General features: G+C 56.7%; 1 protein-coding gene across 1 annotated transcript; it reads left to right on the top strand.

The window, feature by feature from the left end:
* The first annotated feature begins 450 nt into the window (after positions 1–450).
* On the top strand, positions 451–23,602 carry XKR5 (XK related 5). Its single transcript, XM_024115757.2, has 7 exons — positions 451–508; positions 3,352–3,535; positions 10,306–10,490; positions 11,276–11,485; positions 13,365–13,534; positions 17,788–17,899; positions 22,148–23,602. The coding sequence occupies exons 1-7, from the start codon at positions 451–453 to the stop codon at positions 23,275–23,277; spliced, it is 2,049 nt and encodes a 682-aa protein (XP_023971525.1). The 3' UTR covers positions 23,278–23,602.
* Positions 23,603–25,117: the final 1,515 nt, after the last annotated feature.

Raw genomic sequence — 25,117 nt, 5'->3', positions numbered from 1 at the left:
ACGGTTCTAACTCAACTCCCTCGGTAGACCTACATGCGCTCTGTGCCTAGTGGTTGACCAGCCTGCCTTTCAGCGGCTCCGGGGGCGGTGGCCAGTTTAACCTCTTGCTGACCACCGGCCTGCGGTCCTAAGGTTCACGTAGTACTTTTCCAGGGCCCGTTATAAGGTTGGGGGACAGCGGAGGACCTGCTGCTGCGCACATCTAGAGGCCGGTGTAATCGGTACTTTCCCCGCCTGGGAAGCCGACAACTCAGCTCTGCCCGCCTCCCTGCCTCCCTCCGACCCGTAGTTACTCGGGAAAACCCGGGACGAGACACTCCGCGCCTAAAGGCTCAGCCGAAATGCATCCTGCAGTCGGGTCTCCGGCCGGAACCCTCCCCGACTCGGGGCGGCCGGAGGGGAAGGGGCGGGGGCCCGGCAGGCAGGCCAGCGGCGCGGCGGGCGCGGAGGATGCACGCGGGGGTCCTGGGCCTCTCCGCCCTGCTGCTGGCGGCCGAGCAGAGCGCGCGTGAGTGCGGGGCGGGCCGTGCTCACCCCTCCGACCCACCCTGACTCCCGGGGACCCACACGCCACCCCGGCCACGGCGGCGGCCTCTCCCCGCCTGCGCCCAGCACTGCGCGCCAGTGCGCGCACGGTGGCGCCCCACCCGCCCAGTCCCTGGTAGATCCCCGCGAACGCCCGACCCTCCCGGGGATGCGTGATTGCCCCGAGGATGAATACCGCGCCCCCTCCGGCCCCGCATGCATGGCCCCCGTGTATCTGAGGCCCCTCCGCGGCGGGTGCGCGATCCCCCCCCTCCCCCTTGCAGGCATGGTCCCCCTGTATCTGAGGCCCCTCCGCGGCGGGTGCGCGATCCCCCCCCTCCCCCTTGCAGGCATGGTCCCCCTGTATCTGAGGCCCCTCCGCGGCGGGTGCGCGATCCCCCCCCTCCCCCTTGCAGGCATGGTCCCCCTGTATCTGAGGCCCCTCCGCGGCGGGTGCGCGATCCCCCCCCTCCCCCTTGCAGGCATGGTCCCCCTGTATCTGAGGCCCCTCCGCGGCGGGTGCGCGATCCCCCCCCTCCCCCTTGCAGGCATGGTCCCCCTGTATCTGAGGCCCCTCCGCGGCGGGTGCGCGATCCCCCCCCTCCCCCTTGCAGGCATGGTCCCCCTGTATCTGAGGCCCCTCCGCGGCGGGTGCGCGATCCCCCCCCTCCCCCTTGCAGGCATGGTCCCCCTGTATCTGAGGCCCCTCCGCGGCGGGTGCGCGATCCCCCCCCTCCCCCTTGCAGGCATGGTCCCCCTGTATCTGAGGCCCCTCCGCGGCGGGTGCGCGTGCACCTGAGGCCCCTCCGCGGCGGATGCACGATCCTCCCCCTCCCCCTTGCAGGCATGGTCCGCGTGTACCTGAGGCCCCTCCGCGGCGGGTGCGCGATCCCCCCCCTCCCCCTTGCAGGCATGGTCCCCGTGTATCTGAGGCCCCTCCGCGGCGGGTGCACGATCCCCCCCCTCCCCCTTGCATGCATGGTCCCCCTGTATCTGAGGCCCCTCCGCGGCGGGTGCGCGATCCCCCCCCTCCCCCTCCAGCGGGTGCGTGATCCTCTGCAGGAGTCGAGGCACACGTGCCCCCCCCCCCTTCGCTCCAGAAAGGCCTCCAGGACTCGGCAAAGTGCTGCAGGTGCCCGAGGCGCTGCACGCGGGCCTGGGGGCGCCCTGCTCTCCCCACTACCCGGCCGGCCTGGGGGTCTGGGCGGCGGGGGAAGCCGCTCGGGGCCAGGTTGTGGTGGGACTGGGCTCGGCTTCCGCGGAGCTCTGGAGGGAGGACCGTCTACAGCTGGGCCGGGGCGGCCGGCGCGGGACGCCCTGGTCGCGTAGGCAGCGCGCTCCGCGGGCCGCGGCGGGGCCAGAGGGCGGGGCGGCTCAGCGCCTCTCCAGTTTGAACTTGTAACTCCTTCGGTGCCGGAGCGCAGGCCTCCGCCCGCTGCCGCCCGGCTCCCTGCGGCTGCTTCTTCCTCGCGGGGCCCCCGCGGATGGGGGGAGGGGTGGGGGAGTGGAATTAACGGGGCTTCAGCATCCAGACCCCGCAGCGTTCCTCGCCACTCCCCAGCTCGCAGGCACTTGGGGACCCCGGCGGGCGCTGGCTCTGCACTTTATCCTGGGAGGGAGTTGCCCCCGCGCCGCGTCGGCGGGTCCCTTGTTGGATCCGCGGTCCACGAAGGCACCCCGGGGTCGTCCCCGCCATGAGGTTTCAGAGGCGCCCAGAGGAGGTCCCAGGTTGAGATCGGCTCCAAAGCTCCGGGGTCCAGCGCCGCCACTGAGCAGGGCTAAGATGAGACAGGACCCCGGGTCTCAGCAGTCACCCCAGGTGGCCCCGCGGACGTGGGTTCCTCCTTCCCTCCCAGCTAGGAACGCCTGGGCCTCAGCGGTCCTCACGCTGGGCAGGGCGGTGACTCCCCCAGAGGCTTCTGGCGCCTGGGGCTCCTGGTTTGCCTGTGTGCCGGGTGATTAGAGCAAGAGACCGAGCCTGGGCACCAAGGAATGGCTGCCCAAGCCCTGGCTTCTCTGGGAACCTGCAGGGGTCCCGTCTGTACCTGGGGCAGCGCTCTCTTACCGCTGTAGTTAGTTCACAGCTTTAAGTGCCCACAAATCCGTGTTAAACTAACACTGGGAAACGCAAGCAATAGTCCTGTAAACAATTACTGTGAGTCCCGCGCACCTTCTAGTGCTGGACAGAGGTAAGAACCCAGCTCTATTGTCATTCATCAGGGAGGGCAGATCCTAACCTAGATTTATCAAGCTCTTTCCACTCCCTGACCCTATCCTACAACCCTCAAAAATAAAATACATGAAGCCGTCCCCAGAGAGGAGGTTTTACATTTTTGAGCCCATACTAAGTGCCAGGTGGATTTTTTTGCATGCTGTCCTATGCTATCCAACAGTCCCATTTTTTTTTGTTTGTTTGTTTTGTTTTGCGGTACGCGGGCCTCTCACTGCCGTGGCCTCTCCTGTTGCGGAGCACAGGCTCCGGACGCGCAGGCCCAGCGGCCACGGCTCACGGGCCCAGCCGCTCCGCGGCACGTGGGATCCTCCCGGACCGGGGCACGAACCCGCGTCCCCTGCATCGGCAGGCGGACTCTCAACCACTGCGCCACCAGGGAAGCCCTCAACTGTCCCTTTATACAGCCATGGTGTCTGGGCCTTTGGGAAGCTCTGGCGCTTTCATTCGACCTCATTCCGGCCTAGACTGCCCGCGGGCTCTGCCCACTCCAGGCTAGGTGTAGCAGGCAGCACTGCTGGCTGTAGGGACACAGCATTGGCTGGTCCCTCCCTCCTGCCTTCCACTAACCCTCTGGTCCTTCCTCTGGTCCCCAGGCCTCTACACCGTGGTTTACTACTTCACCACAGGCCGGCTCCTCTGGGGGTGGCTGGCCCTCTCTGTGCTACTGCCTGGCTTCTTGGTCCAGGGCCTGAGCTACCTTTGGTTCCGAGAAGATGGACATCAAGGTCACTGCTCGTTGGTGGTGCTGCACCTCCTCCACCTTGGCGTGTGGAAGCGGTAAGGCAGCCCCTTTCAACCCCGAAGCGTGATCTCACACGCGCGATAGGAGGGTTCTTCTGTGCATACGTGTTCCATCCTTACGGTCACAAAAGTGCAGGCTTGGGAGAATGTTCGAAGCCACCTCTTTGAACATTTGCTCTGATACTGGTCACCTCCCCGAGCCTGAACTTCCTGAGCATCCTCAAGGGGCTCCTACCAGAAGGAGCCGTGACCCTTCAAAAGCTTTTTCTTGACTTGGGCCAAATCCTATGTGCTCTTGTTTCACTCAGTTGGTCTCGCCTTTAGAGCCACGGAAAGTGACTCAGTTAGGGCTGGTCCATGTAAACACCTACTCCCTCACTCCAGGAGGGTGACACAGACTTAAGCAGACTCAGCAGTGGGGTCGGCCTGGTAACATTTGCATTGAGCTTTTATTGCAAGAAGAAGCCATTTGGGTGCCAGGGCCAAATTTTTCCATAAAAAGGCATCCTGGACAGGCCTAGTACTCAGCTGGCTCACCTTTGGTCCACCAGTGCAGGTAAGGTGTTATTATTTTCCCTGGGATACCTGGATTCCTGGAGGGTCAGGGGACATGCGGCAGTGAGCTTGCACTGGGGCAAATTTCAGCTCTCAGCTGCCTCATAATCCCATAGAGTTGCCAGGAATTTTAAAAGGGAGAATATTGGGAGATCAGATCGGTGAAGCCCTCCGGCTCAAGAGCATATGAACTTGTAGACGCTGAGGATAGGAAGGCTATCCGGGAGTCACGGCCAAGTCTCAGATCTCGGGCTGTGCCGCTGGCCGTTCTGGGTGGTTTATGCCTTCAAGCCATGCCCAAGGCTTTCTCTGGAAGTGCTGAAAAGTGAGTTTTCTGATTTCCCAGCTGCGTCTGAGGAGGGAGTGAATCTCAGCTTGGAGGCAGAGGGTACTTCTGATAAAGACATCACCCAACCACCCGAATTTCTCTGGGCCCCTCAGAGCTGGAACCCTACATCTCTAAAGGCACCAGAAGCATTTTCAGCTACAGCAATTTTGCCTAAAGCTGAGCCTTTGTGTTCAAGCCACGTGGTTCCTCTGAAACGACAGGACCCTGACCAGTGAGAAGAGAGCAGAGGCGGCTTTCCCGTTGGGCTCAGGGAGGATCGGAGCCTGTACTGGGCGCTGCCCACATGTGCTGACCCTTCTGTCTGCCCAACTTGGTATGAAAACCATTAAGGGCTCAGGTCCTTCCAGGGACCACGTGGTACGTTATAGTCATCAAGTATGCGACCTCAAGGACAGAGCACCTATTGAAAAAAAAATGAATCCACTCTCCCCTAAGCAAACATGTCAGAGCTCAAAAGAAGATTGAAGTCAGTGCCAGTCACTTGAGAGAAGCCTCCTGAATAACGTCAGATAAATCTGTCTTCTGGGGCTCCGTGGGGACCCTTGGTCCCATTTGATCCAGTGCCTTCTTCAGAGATGGGGCAGCGTCAGGCTCGCATGTACCCACTTCCATGCTGGTGTCCAACACTGACCCCCGCTCATCTTCCCCAAGTGTCTCAGATGATGCCATGAATACTAAATATATTTTTTTAAAACTAACTAAAATGTGTAAATGAAGAGAGACAGGAGAAGTAGAAATTAGGAAAAACAACTAGTCATCTATATCTCTTCTTATTTAAAAAAAAGAAGTTAGTGGGACTTCCCTGGCAGTCCAGTGTTTAAGACCACGCTCCCACCGCAGGGGACACAGGTTCGATCCCTGGTCAGGGAACTAAGATTCCGCATGCTGCTCAGTGTGGCCAAAAAAAAAAAAAAAGTTAAGGTGACTAAAACTATATATGTGTAATTTAAGAGGACCAAAAAAAAAAAAGGCAAGAAAAAAGAAAACAAGTGAGAGAAGTCAGGAAACGGAAGGGAATGTCGGAGAAGAAGATAATGCCAGAATGCACAATTACTCTCGCTCACAGTGAACCACAAATTTGTCTCTCAGTTTTGTTTTGTTTTGTTTCGGTACGCGGGCCTCTGACTGTTGTGGCCTCTCCCGTTGCGGAGCACAGCCTCCGGACGCGCAGGCGCAGCGGCCACGGCTCACGGGCCCAGCCGCTCGGCGGCACGTGGGATCTTCCCGGACCGGGGCACGAACCCGCGTCCCCTGCATCGGCAGGCGGACCCTCAACCACTGCGCCACCAGGGAAGCCCCATGTCTCTCCGTTTTGTAACAAGCATAAGAAGCTACATGGTTTGCAATGCTTCTGTGATAGAAAATAAACCAAACAAATGGAAATCTACTTCCTTAGAAGAAAACTTTGCAAGTTAAAGTAGAAAACAAGAAATCTATTCCTTATCCTGCAACCAGCTTATTGGGCTTTCACAAAGAAGACACTGGGTAATGGAGTGTCTTTCAGCACATCCACACGGAACTTTGCAAGACTGATTCCCAGTCAGGGCCAGCAAAGAAGCCGCTCACAAAACTGCAGTTCAGCAAAAGCACCTGTAGGAGGAGGCAAAACAGTTCTGTTTGCACAACCCTATACAAATAGCATTTAAAAAGGGGTCATAACGTAATGCAGAAGAATCTACTAACAACAAAAAACCGATTAAACACAAACCTCATGAAGTGGCTTGTAAAAAATGCAAGGACTTAAAACATAAACCTAGGGCTTCCCTGGTGGCGCAGTGGTTGAGAATCCGCCTGCCAATGCAGGGGACACGGGTTCGTGCCCCGGTCCGGGAGGATCCCACATGCTGTGGTGCAACTAAGCCCGTGCGCCACGACTACTGAGCCCGCGCGCCTAGAGCCCGTGCTCCACAACAAGAGAAGCCACTGCAATGAGAAGCCCGCGCACCGCAACGAACAGCAGTCCCCGCTCGCCGCAACTAGAGAAAGCCCGCGCGCAGCAACGGAGACCCAACGCAGCCACAAATAAATAAATTAAAAAAAAAAAAAACCCAGGGAACAAGTGTTGGCAAAGGATGTGGAGAAATTGGAACCCGTGCACACCGTCGGTGGAAATATAAAATGGTGCAGCCACTGTGGAAAACAGAATGGTAGTTCCTCAAAAAATTAAACATAGAAGTACCATATAATCCAGCAATTCCACTTCCGGGTATATATCCAGACAAGTTGAAAGCAGGGTCTGGAAGAGATCTTTGTACACCCGTGTTCCTAGCAGCATTACTCACAGTAGCCAAAACACGAAGCAACCCAAGTGTCTATTAACAGATGAATGGATAAGCAAAACGTGGTCTGTCCATACAATGGAAAAAAAGAATGAAATTCTGTAATGTGCTACAACGTGGATGAATCTGGAGGACATGATGCGGTAAGCCATGCAATGAGACAAATATATAACTCCACTTACACGCGGCACCTAGAGTAGGCAAGTTCATAGAGTCAAGTTCGTAGAGACAGAAAGTAAGATGCGGGGTGCCAGGGGCCGGAGGAGGAGGGAACGGGAAGTTGTTGTTTAATGGGGACAGAGTGTCAGTTTTACAAGATGAGAAGAGTTACAGAGGAGGATGGTGGTTGCACACCATTATGAATTTTGCAAATTGTCAATAATCTATTAAATTATGAAATTTAAATTATTGTCCCTGAACTGTACTCATAAAATGGTAAAGATGGTACGTTTTATGTTATGTGCATTTTACCGCAATTTTAAAAAGCTGAAAAAAATGTACAGTCCCAGCGGAAACCTCAACCTGTTCACTGTCTCAGCTTTCCCGTCACCATAAAGTGTTAAGATGGAGAGAAGTATCACTAATTCTTCACCTTGTGGGGCTACGATAGACTCTTCCGGGTGAAGCGGATAAGTTTGGTTTTTTATTTAAGCTGTTCAATGGAGCTTGCTGAGAAACATGCCAAAGACCAAGTTAGTTTAATTAAACGTGTTAACAGACGTCAGTTTTTAGTGTATGTTGTTCTTAGTGCAACTAGAAATCTTAGACCACCATCGACACAGCTCAATATGCTCGGTATTTACTCGTTCACGTTTACCAACCTTGTGTGACCAAAGGGACTGGAGACACGTGATTAAGACACAGTCTGAGGCCAAATTGGGAACAAAGCTGGAACAGTGAATTAGAAGAAGAGAGAGATGTTCGCAGGATGCTGGGAGCCCCGAGGTTTCCCACGGTGCATCCTGGACCAGCGACGTCCTCGTCACCCGAAACTCGTTGAAAATGCAAATTCTCGAGCTTCACCGGGGCCCACAGGCATCACGGCAAACTCCTCATAATTCTCCCAACGCGTCTGTTTAATCAGAAACTCTAGGCCTGGGGCCGGGCAACCCGCGTTTAAACAGCCCGCCTGGTGACTCTGACGCTGCTGGCGTCTGGAACCGCCGTCCGGCCGCAGGAGCCGTCGTGTGAGGGCTGCAGGATGACGTGGACCTTGGTGCACATGGGAGGGGGTGGCGCTTCTGACCCAGGCGACAGCCAAGCTGATGCAGAGAGAAGTGCTGGAAGTGGTGGTTTTGGAAAACTAGAAGTCCGTTGCGCTGTGAGTGCAGGGTAAGGGTTTTCTGGACAAGAGCAATGTGGACGGAGACAGATTGGGCTGCGCCATGGAGGAACTTGTCCACCAGGTAAGGGGTTTGAGAGCCACCGGAAAGGTTGAAGGAAAGGAATAACCCGGTCAGATAAGGCCCTTAGAGACAGCACAGGAAAGGAACTGACAAGGGGGAGTCCAAGGGCCAGGCAGGCGGCCAGAAATCCGGGCAGGAGCGGGTGAGGACCTGGAAGGGGAGCATCCATTCCCACCTCCGCCCTCCTCCCCCGCCTCCCCGCCCCGTACCTCCGCTTTCACCTGGGACCCCGACCCCCCCGAACCAGTGATCTCAGCCTGAGTCCCTCCCCCTGCAGCAGGTTCCAGAAACGCGACTCAGAAAACCAGGTGAATCGCATTCCCACTGGTCCAGAAGGGACAGCCAGCCCCTCAGCCGGGCCAGAAGAGGCCTCCGCTGTCCGGCCCCAGGATGGACCGCCGTTTCGGTGGCCCTTCTCCCGCCCCCCCGACGCCACCGTGCTCCCCCAGGCTTTGCCCTGTCCTGAGTATGGCCGTCCCTCCTTTCCCTGAACACGTCTTCCTCTCTCCCCGGGACCCCTTCCGTCCCTCTCATCTCCACACGTCTTTCTTCCTGCTTAAAACTTTTCGCGTGTGTGTGGCTTTCTTTCCACAACTGAATCTTGGGCTTCCGGAGAAGGTCTTCAGTTTCGTCTGCACCCTCTGCAGTCTCCAGCAGGTGGGAGCAGGCCAGCACGGATGCACATGGAGTGGATGGAGGCGGCTGGGGGGGGGTAGGAAGGGAGACAGGCACGTCCCCAGAGTGGAGGATTCGGGACTGAAAGGGAAGCTACCGTAGTCAGCTTCATATGCTTTTTTTTAAAAAAATAAATTTATTTATTTTTGGCTGCGTCGGGTCTTCGTTGCTGCGCGCGGGCTTTCTCTAGTTGCGGCGAGCGGGGGCTACTCTTCGTTGCCGCGCGCGGGCTTCTCCTTGCGGTGGCTTCTCTTGTTGCGGAGCACGGGCTCTAGGCGCACGGGCTTCGGCGGTTGTGGCGTGCGGGCTCAGTAGTTGTGGCTCACGGGCTCTAGAGCTCAGGGTCAGTCGTTGTGGCGCACGGGCTTAGCTGCTCCGCGGCACGTGGGATCCTCCCGGACCAGGGCTCGAACCCGTGTCCCCTGCCTTGGCAGGCGGACTCTTAACCACTGCGCCACCAGGGAAGCCCCATAGGCTTTTTCTTAACATTATATTTGGGTCAGAGATCAAGGCTTCAGAGACTCAGTAAGAAATCAGTTCACTCCAGGATCCAGATCATGAAAGAGGAAAGCTGTCTTTCTTAAGTGTCCTTCCCGGGCCCTGTGTATCCTGAATAAAGCCATTTCAAAGGGGACCCTCTTCTGCTCTGGCCGTAGAAATGCTGGCCGGAGATCGGAGAGAGGGGGCGTTCGGGGTAGCTTGAAAGGCGCACCGGGGCTCTCTTTCAGGAGTCGGTAAATTAAAATGATTCCCAGTCTTTCTGAACTTGGACAGGACAGAAGTTCGCGATTGCACGCGGACTTGGCGGGCACGCCTGCCCCTGCTGCAGGCAGGTGAAGGGATCAGCGTCCCGGCTTCAGGGCACGTGCGTGGGAAACTGCTGTGAAAACGCGAAGTCCCCAGAGCCCGGGGAACGGTGTCGTTTTTACGCGGCACGACCCTCCTGGGGGCGCGGGACAGCGACCCATGGCACCCCCAGACGGCTTTCATAAGATGGAAGCGCCAGAAAGGTTTCTAGGGCGGGTTGTGGGGGAAGTAGAGTGAAACAGGCGCGTTTCCTCCTTTTTCTTCTGTTGCGCTGACTCCCTTTCCTGGACGTGTGTCCCTGCAGCCAGGGCAGCCCGTCCTTGCACACCCCACGATGGCGCCCTGCCCTTCCTGCTGTCCAGCGGAAGTGGATTAACTCCCATCCCCAGGGGCCCTGGGGCCGGGGAGGTAGTTCAGGGTTACCTCTAAACTTTGCAGGGCTCAGAGAGAGCCCGCAGCAAAGCTGTGTGGTCCAGGCTCCCGGCCTAGCACCCCTTCCACGTGTGGGCAGAGCGTGTTCTGCTGGCCGGGCCTCGCTGGGCAAGGTCACCTGCTGCAGCACGTGGGTCAGACGTGCCACCTTCACTCTGGAGTCAGAGCTCAGGGACTTGGGGTGGAGATGCGATCGCTCAGCCGCTGGAAAGCTATCGGCCTCTACAGGATAAGCCAGAGAAGGGGGCTCCTGCTTAAGCTATCACGGTGTGGTTCTGAGTCCTGGGCTCTCCTCCTCCTCAGGCACTGGGACGCCGTGGCCCCTGCTCTCCGGAAGGAAGGGGGGCCCTGCCCCTGGGGCCAGCTGCGGATGCAGGAGGCCGACCTGTCGGCCCTGCGCCTCCTGGAAGCCCTGCTGCAGGTCGGGCCCCACCTGCTGCTTCAAACATACGTCTTTCTCGCCTCGGACTTCACTGGTGTCGTGCCGGGTGAGTGTCTCCTGCCACTGACCTCGGACCGTCCGACTTCTCAAGGGGGACAGAAGGAAACGCCTTATTTAGCAAAACCCGGCAACCTAAGAGTTCCTGTTTGGGGGAATTAGGGCAGCCCAAGGGAATGGTTGATACTGGCTTTTGCTGGGGGCGATGAGTTCCCGGGGGTCGGCTTCCTGCGTGGGGCTCAGCCCACGGGACAGGAATTGCAGCGAGCCAGACGACCCTGAGGGCACCTCGGGAGGGTGCCACGTGCTGCCTCTCGTGGAATCAGGGTGTCTGTCTCTCACGGGACTAACCGCAGCCTGAGCCTCGCGCCTTGAGAGCCGCGGAGACGGAGCGGCTCAGGCCCCCGCGAGCGTGCATGTCCTGCTGGCTCTCACTCCAGGGCGCGGGCCCTCTCCTATGGGCCTGGAACCGTTTGATGTCCCGGTCTCATCTCTCTGATGAAACCTCCTTTATATGGATTGAACGGCACCGTGCACTTGGGGATGAACTACCACGTTCAGGGCCATTAGCATCGGCTTCGTCATAAACCCCAGGTGCCTGAGGACGCGAGACTAGGATGCTTTTCTTAAAGGTTAGCGCGCGGAGAGCCCGGCCCGCCCGAGGGGACGGGCACCCACGCGTCAAGCAGAGGAACGCGCCCCTGCAGGCGCTCATTTCCTGAGAGCGGAGAAGGCCGTGCGTGTTGGCACGGGGATGCCCCCTGAGGAGGCAGATTTTGTTAAGGGGTCAGACGGCCCGTAAATGCTACGTTGTCCTGTCCGCTTCGCTTCCAGGGATGAGCGCTCTGTGCTCCTGGTCCGTGCTGTCCTGGGCCCTGGTGTGCTACGCTCGGGCCATGGGCTCCGTGAAGCCGGGTCACCTCTCCATGCCGTGGACGGCCCTCGGCTGCCAGCTGCTCTGGAGGATGGGCATGGTGGGGGCCCGCGTCCTGAGCCTCGTTCTCTTCTTCCAAGTTCACCGCGTCTGGGTTCTGGCTGTTGCAGGTGAGTTGAGCGTACGTTCCCGCTGCTGCCTGACAAGCCACCCCGAGCTTGGTGCCTTAAAAGAACCATGCCCGATCGACAGCCCCGGTTCTGAGGGCCGGCTGGGCTCCGCTGGGGGTTCTTGCCCGGGGCAGGGCGTCCTCACACCATCGCGGTAGGTTAGCGGGTGTCTGGATTCATAGGGAGGCTCCCCCGGGCCGGCTGTACAGACGCCAGGCACCCGGGGCTCCTCCACCCCTTCGCTTCGGCAGAGTCGTCTGGATTCGGACATGCCAGCTGAGCATTCCAGGAGAAACGGGGTGCAAACTGCCGCTGCTCTTCAGACTGGCCCGGAGCTGGGTCAGCGGGGCTGCGGCCGTGCTCTGCCTGGCACAGCGGCCTCGGCCAGCCCAAGTTCAAGAATGCGGAGGGGGCTTCCCCGGTGGCGCGGTGGCTGGGAGTCCGCCTGCCGATGCGGGGGGCGCGGGGTCGCGAGCGGGGCTGCGGCCGTGCTCTGCCTGGCACAGCGGCCTCGGCCAGCCCAAGTTCAAGAATGCGGAGGGGGCTTCCCCGGTGGCGCGGTGGCTGGGAGTCCGCCTGCCGATGCGGGGGACGCGGGTTCGCGCCCCGGTCCGGGAGGATCCCATCCGCGGCCGGGCCCGTGCGCCGTGGCCGCCGGGCCTGCGCGTCCGGAGCCTGCGCCCCGCAGCGGGAGAGGCCGCAACGGTGAGAGGCCCGCGGACCGCAAAAAAAACCAAAAAGAACGTGGAGGAGTAGATTCAGCCCACGAGTGTCCAGGGAGAGGAGGCACGCATGGGGGGTCTCCTTGGAGGAACGCGCCCACAGCTCAGAGAGCCCAGCCCTCAGAGGACCAGCCAGCCCCAGAGCGCGCCTTCCGCTGCTGCGAGGGCTCCACATTCTGTGCCGTGGGCTGAAAATCCTCAGTAAAACTGACACTTACGCAGGAGGGAGGCACAGGGTCCCACGTGCGCTGACACAACACAGAAATGTGCAGTACATGCTGTGCCGTTGGTCACAGCCTCCAAAAGCCCTCCGCCTTATTCAGATGCTGAGTTTCAGCCATCTTCTCTGTTTCAAACAGGACAGCTCCACTGAATCCAAAGCCCCCCTCAGCCCTCAGTCTAGCCGCACCTGATTTGACCAGTGACGACAGGGAGTCTGCCTGAGATGCAGGATGCCTGCAGGGGGCCTGTGTGTCCCTGCCCAGAGAGGAGTCTCTTCCCGTCACCAGGGAACGCCCTCTACAAGAAGGAACAAGAAGCACTGAGAGATATTTAGACTTGAGCCTAGAACGAGCACGGATACGTTTATTGGCAGAAAGCAGAAATCTCTGAAAGAAATTGTGTTCCTGAAGGGACATTAGCTTTTTTTAATTCGTTTTTTCAAAAAATTTCAGTTCAAGCTCCAGTATGACATTATTCCTCCTAAACCGTAGGAACAAACATCACAGCTGGACTGCGTGCAGATCTTTCCTTTGGATGTGCGGGTTTCTAGCCCTTCAAGCCGGGATTAAAAAACAGTGAGCCGTTTTGTCACTGGCTCTTTAAACACTTTCTGGCACGGAAAAGGCCTAAGTACGCGGTATTTAGTGAGTGTTCACTGCAGCTCGTGTTTGTTTGCCCTTCCCCACGTTAGGTCAGCTACCCTTTATGAGGGTCAAGTGAGATAATACTTGCAAAAATAAAAAGGGTGGGTTTTCTGTGCCCCTTGAATCTCTTCTGGGTTTTCATTTGTTTTCTTGGGTGCCGAGTCAGATGCAGCCAGAACAGAGAGGAGCGCCACAGGCCCTGGTGTCCGAGTTCCTGCCCTGCGCCCTCCCCGTCTCCTCCCTCAGCGCCCCCCACCCCCGGACCCTGACTTCTGAGGCTGCTCTCCGCAGGGGCCCACTGGCTGGTGATGACGTTCTGGCTCGCGGCTTGGCAGAGTGACATCGTGGACAGCACCTGCCACTGGAGGCTGTTCAACCTGCTCATGGGCGCCATGTACATCCTCTGCTACCTCAACTTCTGGGACGGCCCCTCCCGAAGCCGGATGGCCACGTTCTACACGGCAAGTGGTGATGACGGTTTTGTTTAATCGCAGCTTTGACTGTATACGCAGAACGTGTGCGTGCGTGTGTGTGCGTGTGTGCGTGTGTGCGCTTGTACACACACGTCTATTAAGAAGGAATAGCTTAATTTTAGGACAGATTCTAAAAGGGATTATAGTCTCGAACAGAGATGATGGGCTCTGAAAATAGCAACCTGACGTCCAGTCGTTTCCACGTGGCTACCGTGGCAAGGATTGTGGCGCCTCTGGCGATGTTTCTCAGCCACTCTCTGCGTCAGCCCATCTGATAAATACAATCACAGTTCTGTTCTGTGTCATACACGCGATGCCCTTGTTAATCGGCTCCATCACCGAGTTACAGCTGTGCTCCTAGACAGTGTGAAAAACACAGAGATGAGGTAAGGCCTGTCTGCAGGCTGCTTCTGGTCCCGTGGAGGAGATAAGCTTCTACCCAAACAATTTTTCAAAAGAGGCAGAATGTGGACCGATGCTGGCAGGGAAAGCAGCGTCTGAATCTCACAGGAGCGTCACTTCCCACTGGGATGACCAGGGACACTTCCGATGAGAAGGGGGGAAGTTGAACCGCGTTGCAAACGGCAAAGGAGAGAGGACCAGCCGCGCTTCAGAGCACAGGCTTTGGAACCAGACGGGCTCACGTGGGACCCTGGCTGTGCCATTAACCGTCCCCGAATGACGTGGCCAAGAATTTAAACTCTCTGGACCTATTTTTTCATCAGCACCTCAGGACACAGCCACCCACCTCTCGGTGTCCCTGTGACAGTGTTGTAAGACCTACCTGCTTTTCCGGGTCCCTGGGAAGATTAAATAATAAACAACTTGGGCTGAAATAACCAACAGATAGTGGCCGTTACTAATACAAAAAGCTGAAGAGACTTTCAGGGGTGCAGGCGCTCCAGGATGGAGGGGGGAACGAAGAGAAGAGCCCGGAGGTGCAGCTCCTGTCCAGCAGCAGGTGGGCGGCGTTGGTCGCCTCCTGGCTTTAGGAGAGCGCCGCAGAGCTTGGTGACCCCCTAGGCCACGGGGCCCACAGACCAAAGAGGACCTGTGATGTTGAACGAGTCACAGAGCCCCACCAAGCCTCAGTTTCCGCATCTGGAAACCGGGAGTAACAAGGCCCATCTCACTGCGGGGGGTGAGGGCTGAGCGTGTGGCAGGGCCCCGCCCGCACGCACCGTGAAGAAAACTGAGGGTCACTTTTCCATCGTCCGTTTGCCGGAGCAGCGTGTTCACGTGCCGATGCCCACGGGCGCCCTGAGAAGCAGGGCTACGTGAGGAGACGTTTCACAGTTGCTGCTTTTCTGTCTTTGTTTTGGTCACGTTCACACCCTTGTCCCAGGAGTTCTAGGGGCTGTTCCATGAGGAAGGGAAACAAAGGCTTAATTCTTTGCAGCTGTCTTAGTCACCGGACCACTGAGTTCAGAGTGATTGAATAGGAAAAGACAGAACTTAGACGCTACGGAAGCTTCGAGGGTGGAGGAGCAAAGATGCAGAAGCACGGTGAAGGCCACGGGGTGCGGGGGAGGCCATGCGAAAGCCGGTGTGGACGGTTCCGAGGTAAACACACCCGGACGCCAGTTGACAGCGATGAACACAGATTCCATTAAGTCGGTTGCAGCAAGGAAAGGGGTCCAGCGTGGACTGACCCCGACCTCAATTTGTGCAGAGGCGACTGCGTATTTTAAAGGGAGAATGGCGTGGGACAGCGTGGGCTCGCGCAGAGGCGGGGAGGGAAGGGGCGTGGTCAGTGTGACCTCACCATCTGGGCTGTTAGCTGCACTTCCCGTCTCCTCGCGACAGGAGGCAGTGTTCACACACCTTAGAGCAAGGAGCTCACGGGCTGGGACAGTCGCCTCCTGGGATGTGTGCATTTCAGAGAGATGGTCCTCAGGTCCTGGAGAAGACAGCTCTGGGTGGCAAGAGATGTACATTTCAAAGGGACAGAGAAAGGATTTATGATCGCAGACTTTCTAAGGTAGCGCCCCCTAAGAGGAGGTTCAGGGCCTATCTGCCTGTTACCAGATTTTGGCTGGAGTGAACGGTGGATTCTCCTGCTTTCTTAGGCAGGGACTTAATTGCGGCTGGGGTCATCTTGCTAGGGGTGCAGCCTTGAGCTGTTAGAAACTATGGTAGTGTTGGTTCAGGTCTCTTAATGTGCAGAGGTGGGCAAAATCGTTTCCGCTACGAGTCTGCAGTTTTTATAGGCCAAGGCCGAGGCCTCGTCCAGAAGAGGGCTTAGGGGAGCCTGTCTGAGTCGTTTGGTCAAGAAGAGGGTCTTTGTCGGTGGAGAGTCGTTGCATTTGTCAGCGTTCTCAAACAGACAGACAGAACCAATGGGGTATGTATGGATGCGTAAGAGCAGATTTATTGTAGGAATTCGCTCATGCAATTATGAAGCTGAGAAGTCCCACGGTCTGCCATCCGCAAGCAGGAGAACCAGGGAAGCCCGTGGTATTTTAGTCCAAGTCCAGAAGACCAAGAACCAGGACGTCGGTGTCCGAGGACAGGAGAAGACGGAGGTCTCAGCTCAAGAAGAGAAGGAGAACTCCCTCTTCCTGTTTTTTGTTCTATTCGGACCCTCAACAGATCGGACAGAGCCCACCTGCATGGGTGAAGGCGATCTTTACTCAGACTACTGATTCAAATGCTAATCTCTTCCCGAAACACCCTCGCGGGATACACCCAGAAGTAACGTGTTACCAGCATCTGAGCATCCCTTGACCCAGTCAAGTAGACACATAACATCAGCAGTCACAGTCCTTTTCGGGGCAGCCTGTAGGAAGACGACCCTGGACCGGAGAGTCAGGACACACTGTCAGGAGGACCGCTGCGTTGTCAAGGAGTGGACCCTCGACCCTGGGTGGAGGTGGGGCTGTTTCCGGGTGTGTTAGGGAGGATGACGAGGCCTGATCTGCAGGTGGAACGGGTCTCCCCGACAATGATGGGGAGGAGAGATTGCAGTAGAACCCTCACAGGAAGTAGCAAGTTCAGAACTGTGAAATGGCAGGAAGGACAGGAAAAAGGAGGTGGATTTTTTTTTTTTCACAGCCTGCACTAGCAGTTTTTTTGTTTTGTCTTGTTTTGACATATACAAACTTAAGAGTTTGTATATGTCCGGAGGGCCAGACAGCTGATGAGATGTGGTGGGTTTAAGGAGTAGAGAGAGAGCACCTCCGAGATTTGCAGGCTGGGCTGCCGGGCAGTGCCGTTTAGAACCGAAATAACACCTGCTGGACCCTTGAAACACAGCTGCCCAGAGCCTAAGGCATGGGGAGGTGGGTGTTCTTAGGATTTTTAAGCAGCCCCTAATATCATTTTTTATTCTCTCCTTATTTGACCTTTCTAGAGTTAAAATGATGCCAGTGAATGGCTATGGCAAACCTTGGAAGACTTTTAGCATAATAGTATTACAATTCAGGGTTTTTAAAAAATGTCTCCTACACAGTGTTTAAACACATCATCTTTGAATTACTTTCCATTTATTTACTATTTATTTTCAGAAATATATTTTGTAGTATATTGATATATTTTATATTAAAATATTTTTATATTAATTTATATTTATATTTAAAATTATCAGCTTTGGAAACCTTAGCTAATAAGCCCGCCTGGACGGGAGGTACAGAGAGCCTCCTGTAAGAGCCGCCCTTATTTCAGGCCAGCGAGGAAGGCTCCCTGTTCAGCCAGCAAGAGTACCTCCCCTGCTGCCACCTGGTGGCCAGGGGCCAGACTTACCTTTAAAGAGGTAGATATTCGAAAACACAATTCTGAAGTTGTTACGAAAGTGTGTTGACTGGCTTACTGGAATTCAGCGTCACTGTGAGCTCTGCAGATACTTTTAATTATTGCCATGGTAAAGCCAACAGGCGCATACAGTTAACATGAGAATATGGAACATACGAAGTAGGAAATAAAAGTCTCTGTCAGCCCCACCTGACTCACCAGAGGGAACCCCCCAGCCTTGTGAGCTGTGCCCTGACATCTCCTGTGCGTGTATGATTCGGCAGGCATTTTAATGCGCTGCACTGAGCACAGGGAGAACCCCCCGTTGCCAGAGAGGCTCGCTGGGCCCTGACCCTGCTTCCAGGAGGGCCCGGTCGGCAGGGAGCCCCCCGTGGGCACGAGGACAGAGCCCCCCACCCCCCCCGAAGGGAGCCGCAGCAGATCGCGGGACGGGAGCGTCCCGAGGCCGCCTGCGCCCGACCCAGCGTCCGACTCTCCTTCTGGTGCCCTAGGTCATGCTGCTCGAGAACATCATCCTCGTGTTGCTGGCCACGGATTTTCTCCAGGGAGCGTCCTGGACCAGCCTGTGGACTGTAGCCGGAGTCTTGTCTGCATTTCTGATCGGTAAGGGCCCACGTCTCCGTCCTAGCCCCTCCCTCCCTACCCCGGCTTGCTTGTTTGCAGTAAAAGCTCCCTCCAGGGGTAGGAAAGGTGCTCAGAAGCGGCTGGGCGGAGGCCAGGGAAGCTCCCTGCCCTGCGGGCGGCAAGGCCGCTCCCGCTCCCGTCGGGGCTGCGAAACCGGATCGGCCTCCGTCTGCCTTGCCTGGCTGTGCTCAGAAGCACTGCTGGTGAGGCAGGGGCTGCCTCGGGGTGGGACCGTCTCCGGCCCGCCGGCAGGGGTCAAGGACGTAAGCTCTTTGCCCAGCATCGAGGCCCTGGGTGCGGAGGGCGCAGAGCAGGAACCCTCCTGACCCCACACACGTGCGGTCTCTCGACTAGAACCCCAGGAGGGGGGCTGAGCTGCCCCCGGCCCGGGGGTCAGGCGGTCCGGGAGTGGCAGAGCCACAGGGCCTGGCGGTTTAAGATGATCGGTTACGTCCGGTGATGAGGGAACGGCTCCAAGGTCCACGCTGTGCCCACCACGCTGACCCGGCTTAGCAGATCGGCTGTGAGCTCCTCTCCTGCGCTTGGCAAATAACAGAAGACGCACCCCTGCTGTCGGCCTCCTCCCCTCAATCCTCCCCCAGCAGCCGCTGGCCCGGCGATGGCGGCGCCCTCATTCTGCAGCCTTTGCCAGAGCCTCCAGGACGGCAGCCGAATGTTCCACGCGGGTCCTTGCGCTTCTGAAACACGGTCCAGGGCAGAGGCTCCTCCTGCTGTTTGCAACATCTCGGGGCCCGAGCTCCCGCGCGCGCCCCAAGGCCTTGCCTCCGGCCACCCACGTCCCGCGTGGGGGGGGGTGCGTGGGAGCCGAGGCAGCCCTGGGCAGCCCCGAGCCCTGACGCAGCAGGACGGGGGGCGGGGAGTGGGGTCCTTTACTGGCCAGCAGCCGGGGCTTGGACTGGCCCGTCGGGGTAGCGCTGACCAGGGAGAGGAAACGCCCCGGAGCTTCCAGCGTTTGGAGACATGAAGAGACTCTTCCAGGGACGGAGCAGATTCATAAACGTGGCCATAAAACAAGTATTCGAGGGCCGCGGACCAGCGGTGGCCTTTAAGCTCGACCCCCTCCGTTGTCAGGAACCAAGGCTCGTTAGAGATGCCCGTGGCCAAGTCAGCCCTTCTTTTTCAAATTAAACTTTTACCTTTGAGATGATTGAAGTTTTCAGAAATAATACAGAGATCTCCACATCAATAAATGTTTTTTTAAAAACATTTTAAAGAGTGTAAAGTGAGAAATGACGCAAGGATGGCTAATGTGACTGGAGGTGCGTGAAAATAGTTCACCGAGAAGATAACTTGAGAGTCGGATCTGGGAGGATGCATGGAAGGTATTATGGTAAAGAACAGGGAAAATTTTCAAAATTGTGCATGAAAGAGAGAGTTTGAAAGAGAGAGTAAAGAGTAGAAGGAAAGAAGGAAGAAAGGAGGGGTAGCAGGGAGGGAGGGAGGGGAAAGAAGGAACGCAGAGGGACCCCTGCATCCGTCCCCCGTCCCCCCAGCGGTGGCTTCCCGCAAAACTACAAGCAGAACATCAGACCGTTGACGTGACACAGGATGCAGAGAGAACTTTTCCGTGGCCATAAGGACCCTTCTGTTACTCTTTTAAAACCACATCCACGGGCTTCCCTGGTGGCGCAGTGGTTGCGAGTCCGCCTGCCGATGCGGGGGACGCGGGTTCGCGCCCCGGTCCGGGAGGATCCCACGTGCCGCGGAGCGGCTGGGCCCGTGAGCCTTGGCCGCTGAGCCTGCGCGTCCGGAGCCTGTGCCCCGCAACGGGAGAGGCCGCGACAGTGAGAGGCCCGCGCACCGCGATGAAGAGGGGCCCCCCCACTCGCCGCAACTGGAGAAAGACCTCGCACAGAAACGAGGACCCGACACAGCCAAAAAAAAAATAAATAAAATAAAATGAGGTGAGGTAATATTTAATTAAAGCAACAAGTTATACCAGTTATGTAAAAATATCTTCCTGCGCGTCCGGAGCCTGTGCTCCGCAACGGGAGAGGCCGCGACAGTGAGAGACCCGCGCACCGCGATGAAGAGGGGCCCCCCCACTCGCCGCAACTGGAGAAAGCCCTCGCACAGAAACGAGGACCCGACACAGCCAAAAATAAATAAATTAATTTATTAAAAAAAAAAAAAACAAACACAACCCATATCCACTTCCTCTTATCTCTACCTCCACTGTAACCCCCGGCGACCGCTAACCTGTCCTCCATTTCTATAATTTGGTCACTGCCACGACGTTATGCAACTGGAATTGTACGATGTGTGGCTCTGGGCCTTGGCTTGGTGCACTGAGCACGGTTCCCTGGCAATTCTTCGGGGCCCTCGTGTGTGTCAGTATCCCTTCCTCTGCTGCTGAGGGCTGCTCCGTGGTGTGGATAAAGCTCAGTGCGCCTGCCTTTGGCCTATTGTAGGACGGCTGGTTGGTCCTTTTTAAAATAACAATATATATGCCAGGCGCTAGGGTGCAGGTAGGCGCCCAGGGTGCCCAGGCCTGAAGCGGCCGGGCTCTCTCACATGGCACTGGGTCTGGCGCTCGCGGCACCGCTCAAGCAATCCTTCCTGGGGCCGTGGGCTCCGTGACATTTGGGATGAAGGGACGGTGAAGCCAACCACTCATTCGGACTTCCCGGCTCTCACCGAGTCCTGTGAGCACAGCGGGGTCGGAAGTACAAAGGTCCCCCCGCCCAATCTGCTTTGCGCTCCAGTTGGAAGAGAGGCGTCTGACACCATTCCTAAAACGTGTGGGGCTCCTGGGAGCTGCCATGCTGGGTACCCACCCGGTGTTGCTCCAAGGAGAAGATGTTTGCATTCTCTGGGTGTTGACCCAGGGCACGGGAGCGGGAGCCAGGTCCGAGGCTCGACACCCGGGGCTCAGAAGGCCTGAGGGGCTCAGACAGAGCCAGACCTGCCGGCCCTTCTCCCCGGCTTCCTGGGGCAGCCTGAGCTCCTGATTCCCCTGTGGTGCTGGAGGGAGTCCTCAGTGGGGACATGGAGCACAGGCTTTAAAGCAGCGGCTCTGGCTGCCATCCTGAGCTCCCTTGATAAGGGCTTATTGAGTACCTACTGCATGCCAGCCTGGGGCCGCCACCAAGAGCCCGGTGAAACACGCAGCCTCAAGGACAGTCTGCCTTCGCTGAACACATGTACCTGGGACTTGCAGGATGGAGGGGAAGGGGGTCAGCTCCCATTTCTTGGCCTCGGTGGCTCACTGTAGAAGGAGGGTGACAGTACCTCCCTCACGCTGACCGTGAGAACTCGGAACAATGTATAGAAACGGCCGGAGCCGTGCCCCCTGCAGAAACAACACCGGGTCGCATCCCGTGGGAATTCTGTCTCCATTCCCCCCAAGATACTCTGGTTTGATTCACTGAGCACGGTTCCCTGGCAATTCTTCTGGGCCCTCGTGCAAGGGGGCTTCTGTCAGGTTCCTTCTAGCTGCACCCCTGCTGCGATTTCCCGGCTCCTCCGATGCTCTCCCCCCTCCTCCCCCGCCTATGTCGGGTTTCATGCTGTTTATGCAGAGCGCCCTGAAACCAGGCGCTTGGTCCAGTACAACAGGAAGCTGGAAATAACGTGGGAGGATTACTGGAAAGCTCTGTTAAATGAATTATTGCCGTAGCCAACACTTCTGATCAAAATAAACGAACCTGACAACAATGTGATTAAGATGTTTATGCACAAAGGAAGTTGCTGCTCGTGGAAACTCCTTGATACGAGGTTTTTGATGCGTATGTTTAACCTCTGCTTGGGCCTTGTTTTTGAAATGATTCCTTACCTCCCCCTCCCCTCGCTTTGGAATCCATCAACCGGTGAGTAGACGGTTGAATTCTGAGTATCTGACCCAGTTTTCTGAAAGTAAAATGATCATTTCTACCACACCTCTCTCTGTCTCTCTCTCACACGTACACACACACGACTAGAGGACTCAGTTGGAGCACGTCCCTCAAGGAAGAAGTCATAGAATCCACAGGACTTAAACTTTGTTCTTAGATTTTCAAGTGTAGACACAATTTGCAGCTTATGGGAGCTGGAGAGGACTTAAATTCCCCCCAAATATCCAGTTCTGATGCTCCAATGAGCCCTGTTTTGGATCCCAAATTGTATTGCTCCACTCAAAATTCCAGAACCTGGAATTCTGCAAACCACAGTGAAGACGCAGGACTTCAAAGAAGATAACCTTGTGCTCTTTTTCTTCTTCTTTTTCAGGCAGTGTCTCGCTGGTCATTTATTACAGCCTGCTACATCCTAAATCCACAGACATCTGGCAGGGCTTTGTAAGGAAGTCCTGTGGCGTTGCAGAGGGTGACAAAGCAGAGGGAGACTCTCCTCCCTGGGCCTCGGGTCCAGCTGGGGAGGGGCCGGAGAGCCTGGGGACCTGCCAAGAGGAAAGTGATGTGCTAACAAGCTTGGGGAAGCCCCCCAGCCCACAGTGGGGTCCCCCACAGGCTGGGATGGAAAGCCAGATGGCTGGGGAGGCCTCTTTCCTCAGCCATCACCACTGGCTATTGGTGAAGCTTGCCCTGAAAACGGGAAATGTGTCAAAGATCAACGCACTCTTTGGAGAAGACAATCCTGGCTTCTTTTGTTCCCCTCCATGGGGGCTGAGCCAGCACTGCAAGCAGGAGAGGCAGCCCCCATCCTCCCAGCAAGAGCCCCCACCGTCACCCCACAGCCCCCTAACCTCAGAGGAAGGCTCTGAGCTTCGAGGTGTCCCCAGAGCAGAGGCTGACGAAACTTCAAGTTACGTCTCTTTTGCCAGCGATGATCATGACAAAACTCCTGCCCAGAAACCGTCAGCTATGCAGCAGGAGGGCAGCCCAAAGGAGGGAGACGGGGCTGCTTCTGGGGTGCAGGGGAGGGGCGCAGGTGGGTGGCTGGGTGGAGGGGAAGGACGGGAGAGCTCCACACTCTACTTCAGTGCCACCACTGAAGGGGCCATGTCCTCACACCAAGAAGGTGGGAGGGCAACTCTGACGATGTCCCTCTCTGGGAGGAGATCGGGGGAGGGCAGCCCTGCCCGGCCTGCCTCACCTCTGCCGGCCACCAAGCCCTTTCCCGCCACCATGGCCAACATCAGCCCGATCTTAGGCCCCGGCCCAGGTAGAAGCTTCCACCCTAGTGGCAGAGCCCTGGGTGGCTCAGGGCACGGGGAACAGCAGGAATCCGCGAGGGACCGGAACCCTCCGGCCACCGCTGGCACACAGATGTCATGGCCGAAGGTGAGCCCAAGGCCCGCTGCTGCGCCCTGCCTCACGTCCACCCCCAAGTCTGAGTCCACCCCCACGGACGGCAGCTGGAGGGAAAGGCTGAAGACCGAGACCAGTTTCTTCATCTGACCACAGTCACTGTGAGATAAAGCAACAGGCCAGCGAATCAAGCTGGCCATTGGTGTCGGGATAGGAGGCATTCCACTTCTGACACCTACACCCTTGCGTACATCACATCCCCTCTGGACCTCTGTCCACACAGCTAGAGAATGAGAGAACCGGATGAGATTAGATAAGATCCCCTGCAAACACCACATGCCACACATAGACGTAGGAGTCATTCTCTAACACAGTGTAGAAGGTGGTAGAGATAAGGCTTCCAATCAAAATGGACTGCTTCCATTTACAAACTCTATGATCCTTTTTTGTCCCCCACTGTGGTTCCTAGGAAACTCAAAGGTAAAACCCAGAGTCCTATTTTGTTCTGGGTTTTCATGATGCAGCTAGCCCCTGACACTGGTTATTAATCAAGTTTTTTTAAATGTATTTTAACTGCATTATTTTATGAAATTTCTTGGTAAACTTCAGGACATCTCAGGCCTCTGCCCAGTGGAAGGAGAGTCAGAGAAAAACCAGAGCTGGACAGAGTTAAAGTGGTGAAAACAGATTTTATTCAGGAGCTATCGCAATAGAGAAAGAGACCTCAGTATAAAACCAGCACAACTCTGAACTCATTGTGGACAAGTGGGCGTTTATAGCCAAGAAGCAGGTGGAGCTCAGTGGATGGAGATTACTAAGAGGAAGGCTCGGGGTCAAGGGGGATTCTGGCTAAACTGACCTAACAGATTCTTGCTGAAGGCGCGCCGGGGAGGTCAGACATCACCTGCGGGGTGGAAAGGGGTGAGGAACCTGGTCAGATATCGAGGGTGAGGGCTTCTGGTTAAAATGATTGGACAATGCAGGGAGGAATGTGGAAGTAGACTTGGTTGAAAAGTTCAAGAGAGCCTGAGCAGGGTTCGGTCAAGGAGAGGATCTGTCAGGAGGACGTGGCGAACAGCATCGGTGGCTCTGACCAGGGCAGGAGAAGAGCCTTGTCTGACCAGGACGTCTGGCCTTTCCCCCCGACGCCAAAGGCTCACCAGGAGCTGCATGCTCACTGCAACCTTGGGAAAATGGTTATCGGGTGAAGTATTTACATTACTCCCCCTTGTCTGAATCTCCATGGCCGGGACCCTCGGAGCACAATTGTGACCTTTGGAGATGGCAGAGCCGGTGACCACCGGGAGCCCGCTGAACTTGAACCAGTTGGGTTTATGACATCACAGCGAGGGAGAATGCCCCCGCGGGGCGTCTCAGGACGAGGCTGCGAGGAAGGACCGAGGATGGGGACAGCGGGGGGTGAATCTGGAGAGGACCTCGGGAAGCCGGGGCTCGCTCTGGATTGGGTGCAATTCTGTGACTCAGCGTTACAATCATCCTCACCTGCAGAGAGGGCGGGCCAGAGTGGGAAGGAAGCCCTGTTTGGTAACAGCAGCAGCCATTGCCCCCTTGGGTGGAAGCGGGTGTGGGATGCGAGGTGACCTTGCTTTTGTCTCTATCACCGATTCCACGTGGCCTCTTCTGAGGCTGATATTCTGCGAGAGCCTCTGTGTCCGGCAGAGCACATGGCCTGGCTGGGAGCATCAGATGAGTTCCCAGAGGTCAGGGGCTGCTCTTTTCTCCCTCAGAATATTAGTAGTAGCTGAATAGCTGTTTGTTAGGCTAGGTGTCATTATGTCAGATCTATCCTATTGATGTTAGGATTGATGCTTCAGTAAGTGGCCTTCACCCAGAACTTCAAAAGTGTCTGCTACCCCCATGGTACTTACTCTACGGGCGTTTAGCTTATATTTGCTGTCACACCTGCTTTTCTTAATTTTTTTTTACGGCTACCTCACTCCCTTCTTCTCCCATGAGGCTACATAGGAAG

This window comes from Physeter macrocephalus, chromosome 20 (assembly GCF_002837175.3).
Source record: "Physeter macrocephalus isolate SW-GA chromosome 20, ASM283717v5, whole genome shotgun sequence".
NCBI classification, from domain to species: Eukaryota; Metazoa; Chordata; class Mammalia; order Artiodactyla; family Physeteridae; genus Physeter; species Physeter macrocephalus.
Note: the sequence above shows the minus strand (reverse complement) of the source record. Positions and strands in the feature narration are given on the sequence as shown.

Bases quoted from the DNA above. Each gene is read 5' to 3' on its own strand.
- XKR5 (XM_024115757.2), top strand. From the start codon at position 451: ATGCACGCGGGGGTCCTGGGCCTCTCCGCCCTGCTGCTGGCGGCCGAG. The intron at 509-3,351 runs GTGAGTGCGGGG...TCTGGTCCCCAG, and splicing joins GGCGGCCGAGCAGAGCGCGC to GCCTCTACACCGTGGTTTAC. The intron at 13,535-17,787 runs GCAAGTGGTGAT...CTGGTGCCCTAG, and splicing joins GGATGGCCACGTTCTACACG to GTCATGCTGCTCGAGAACAT.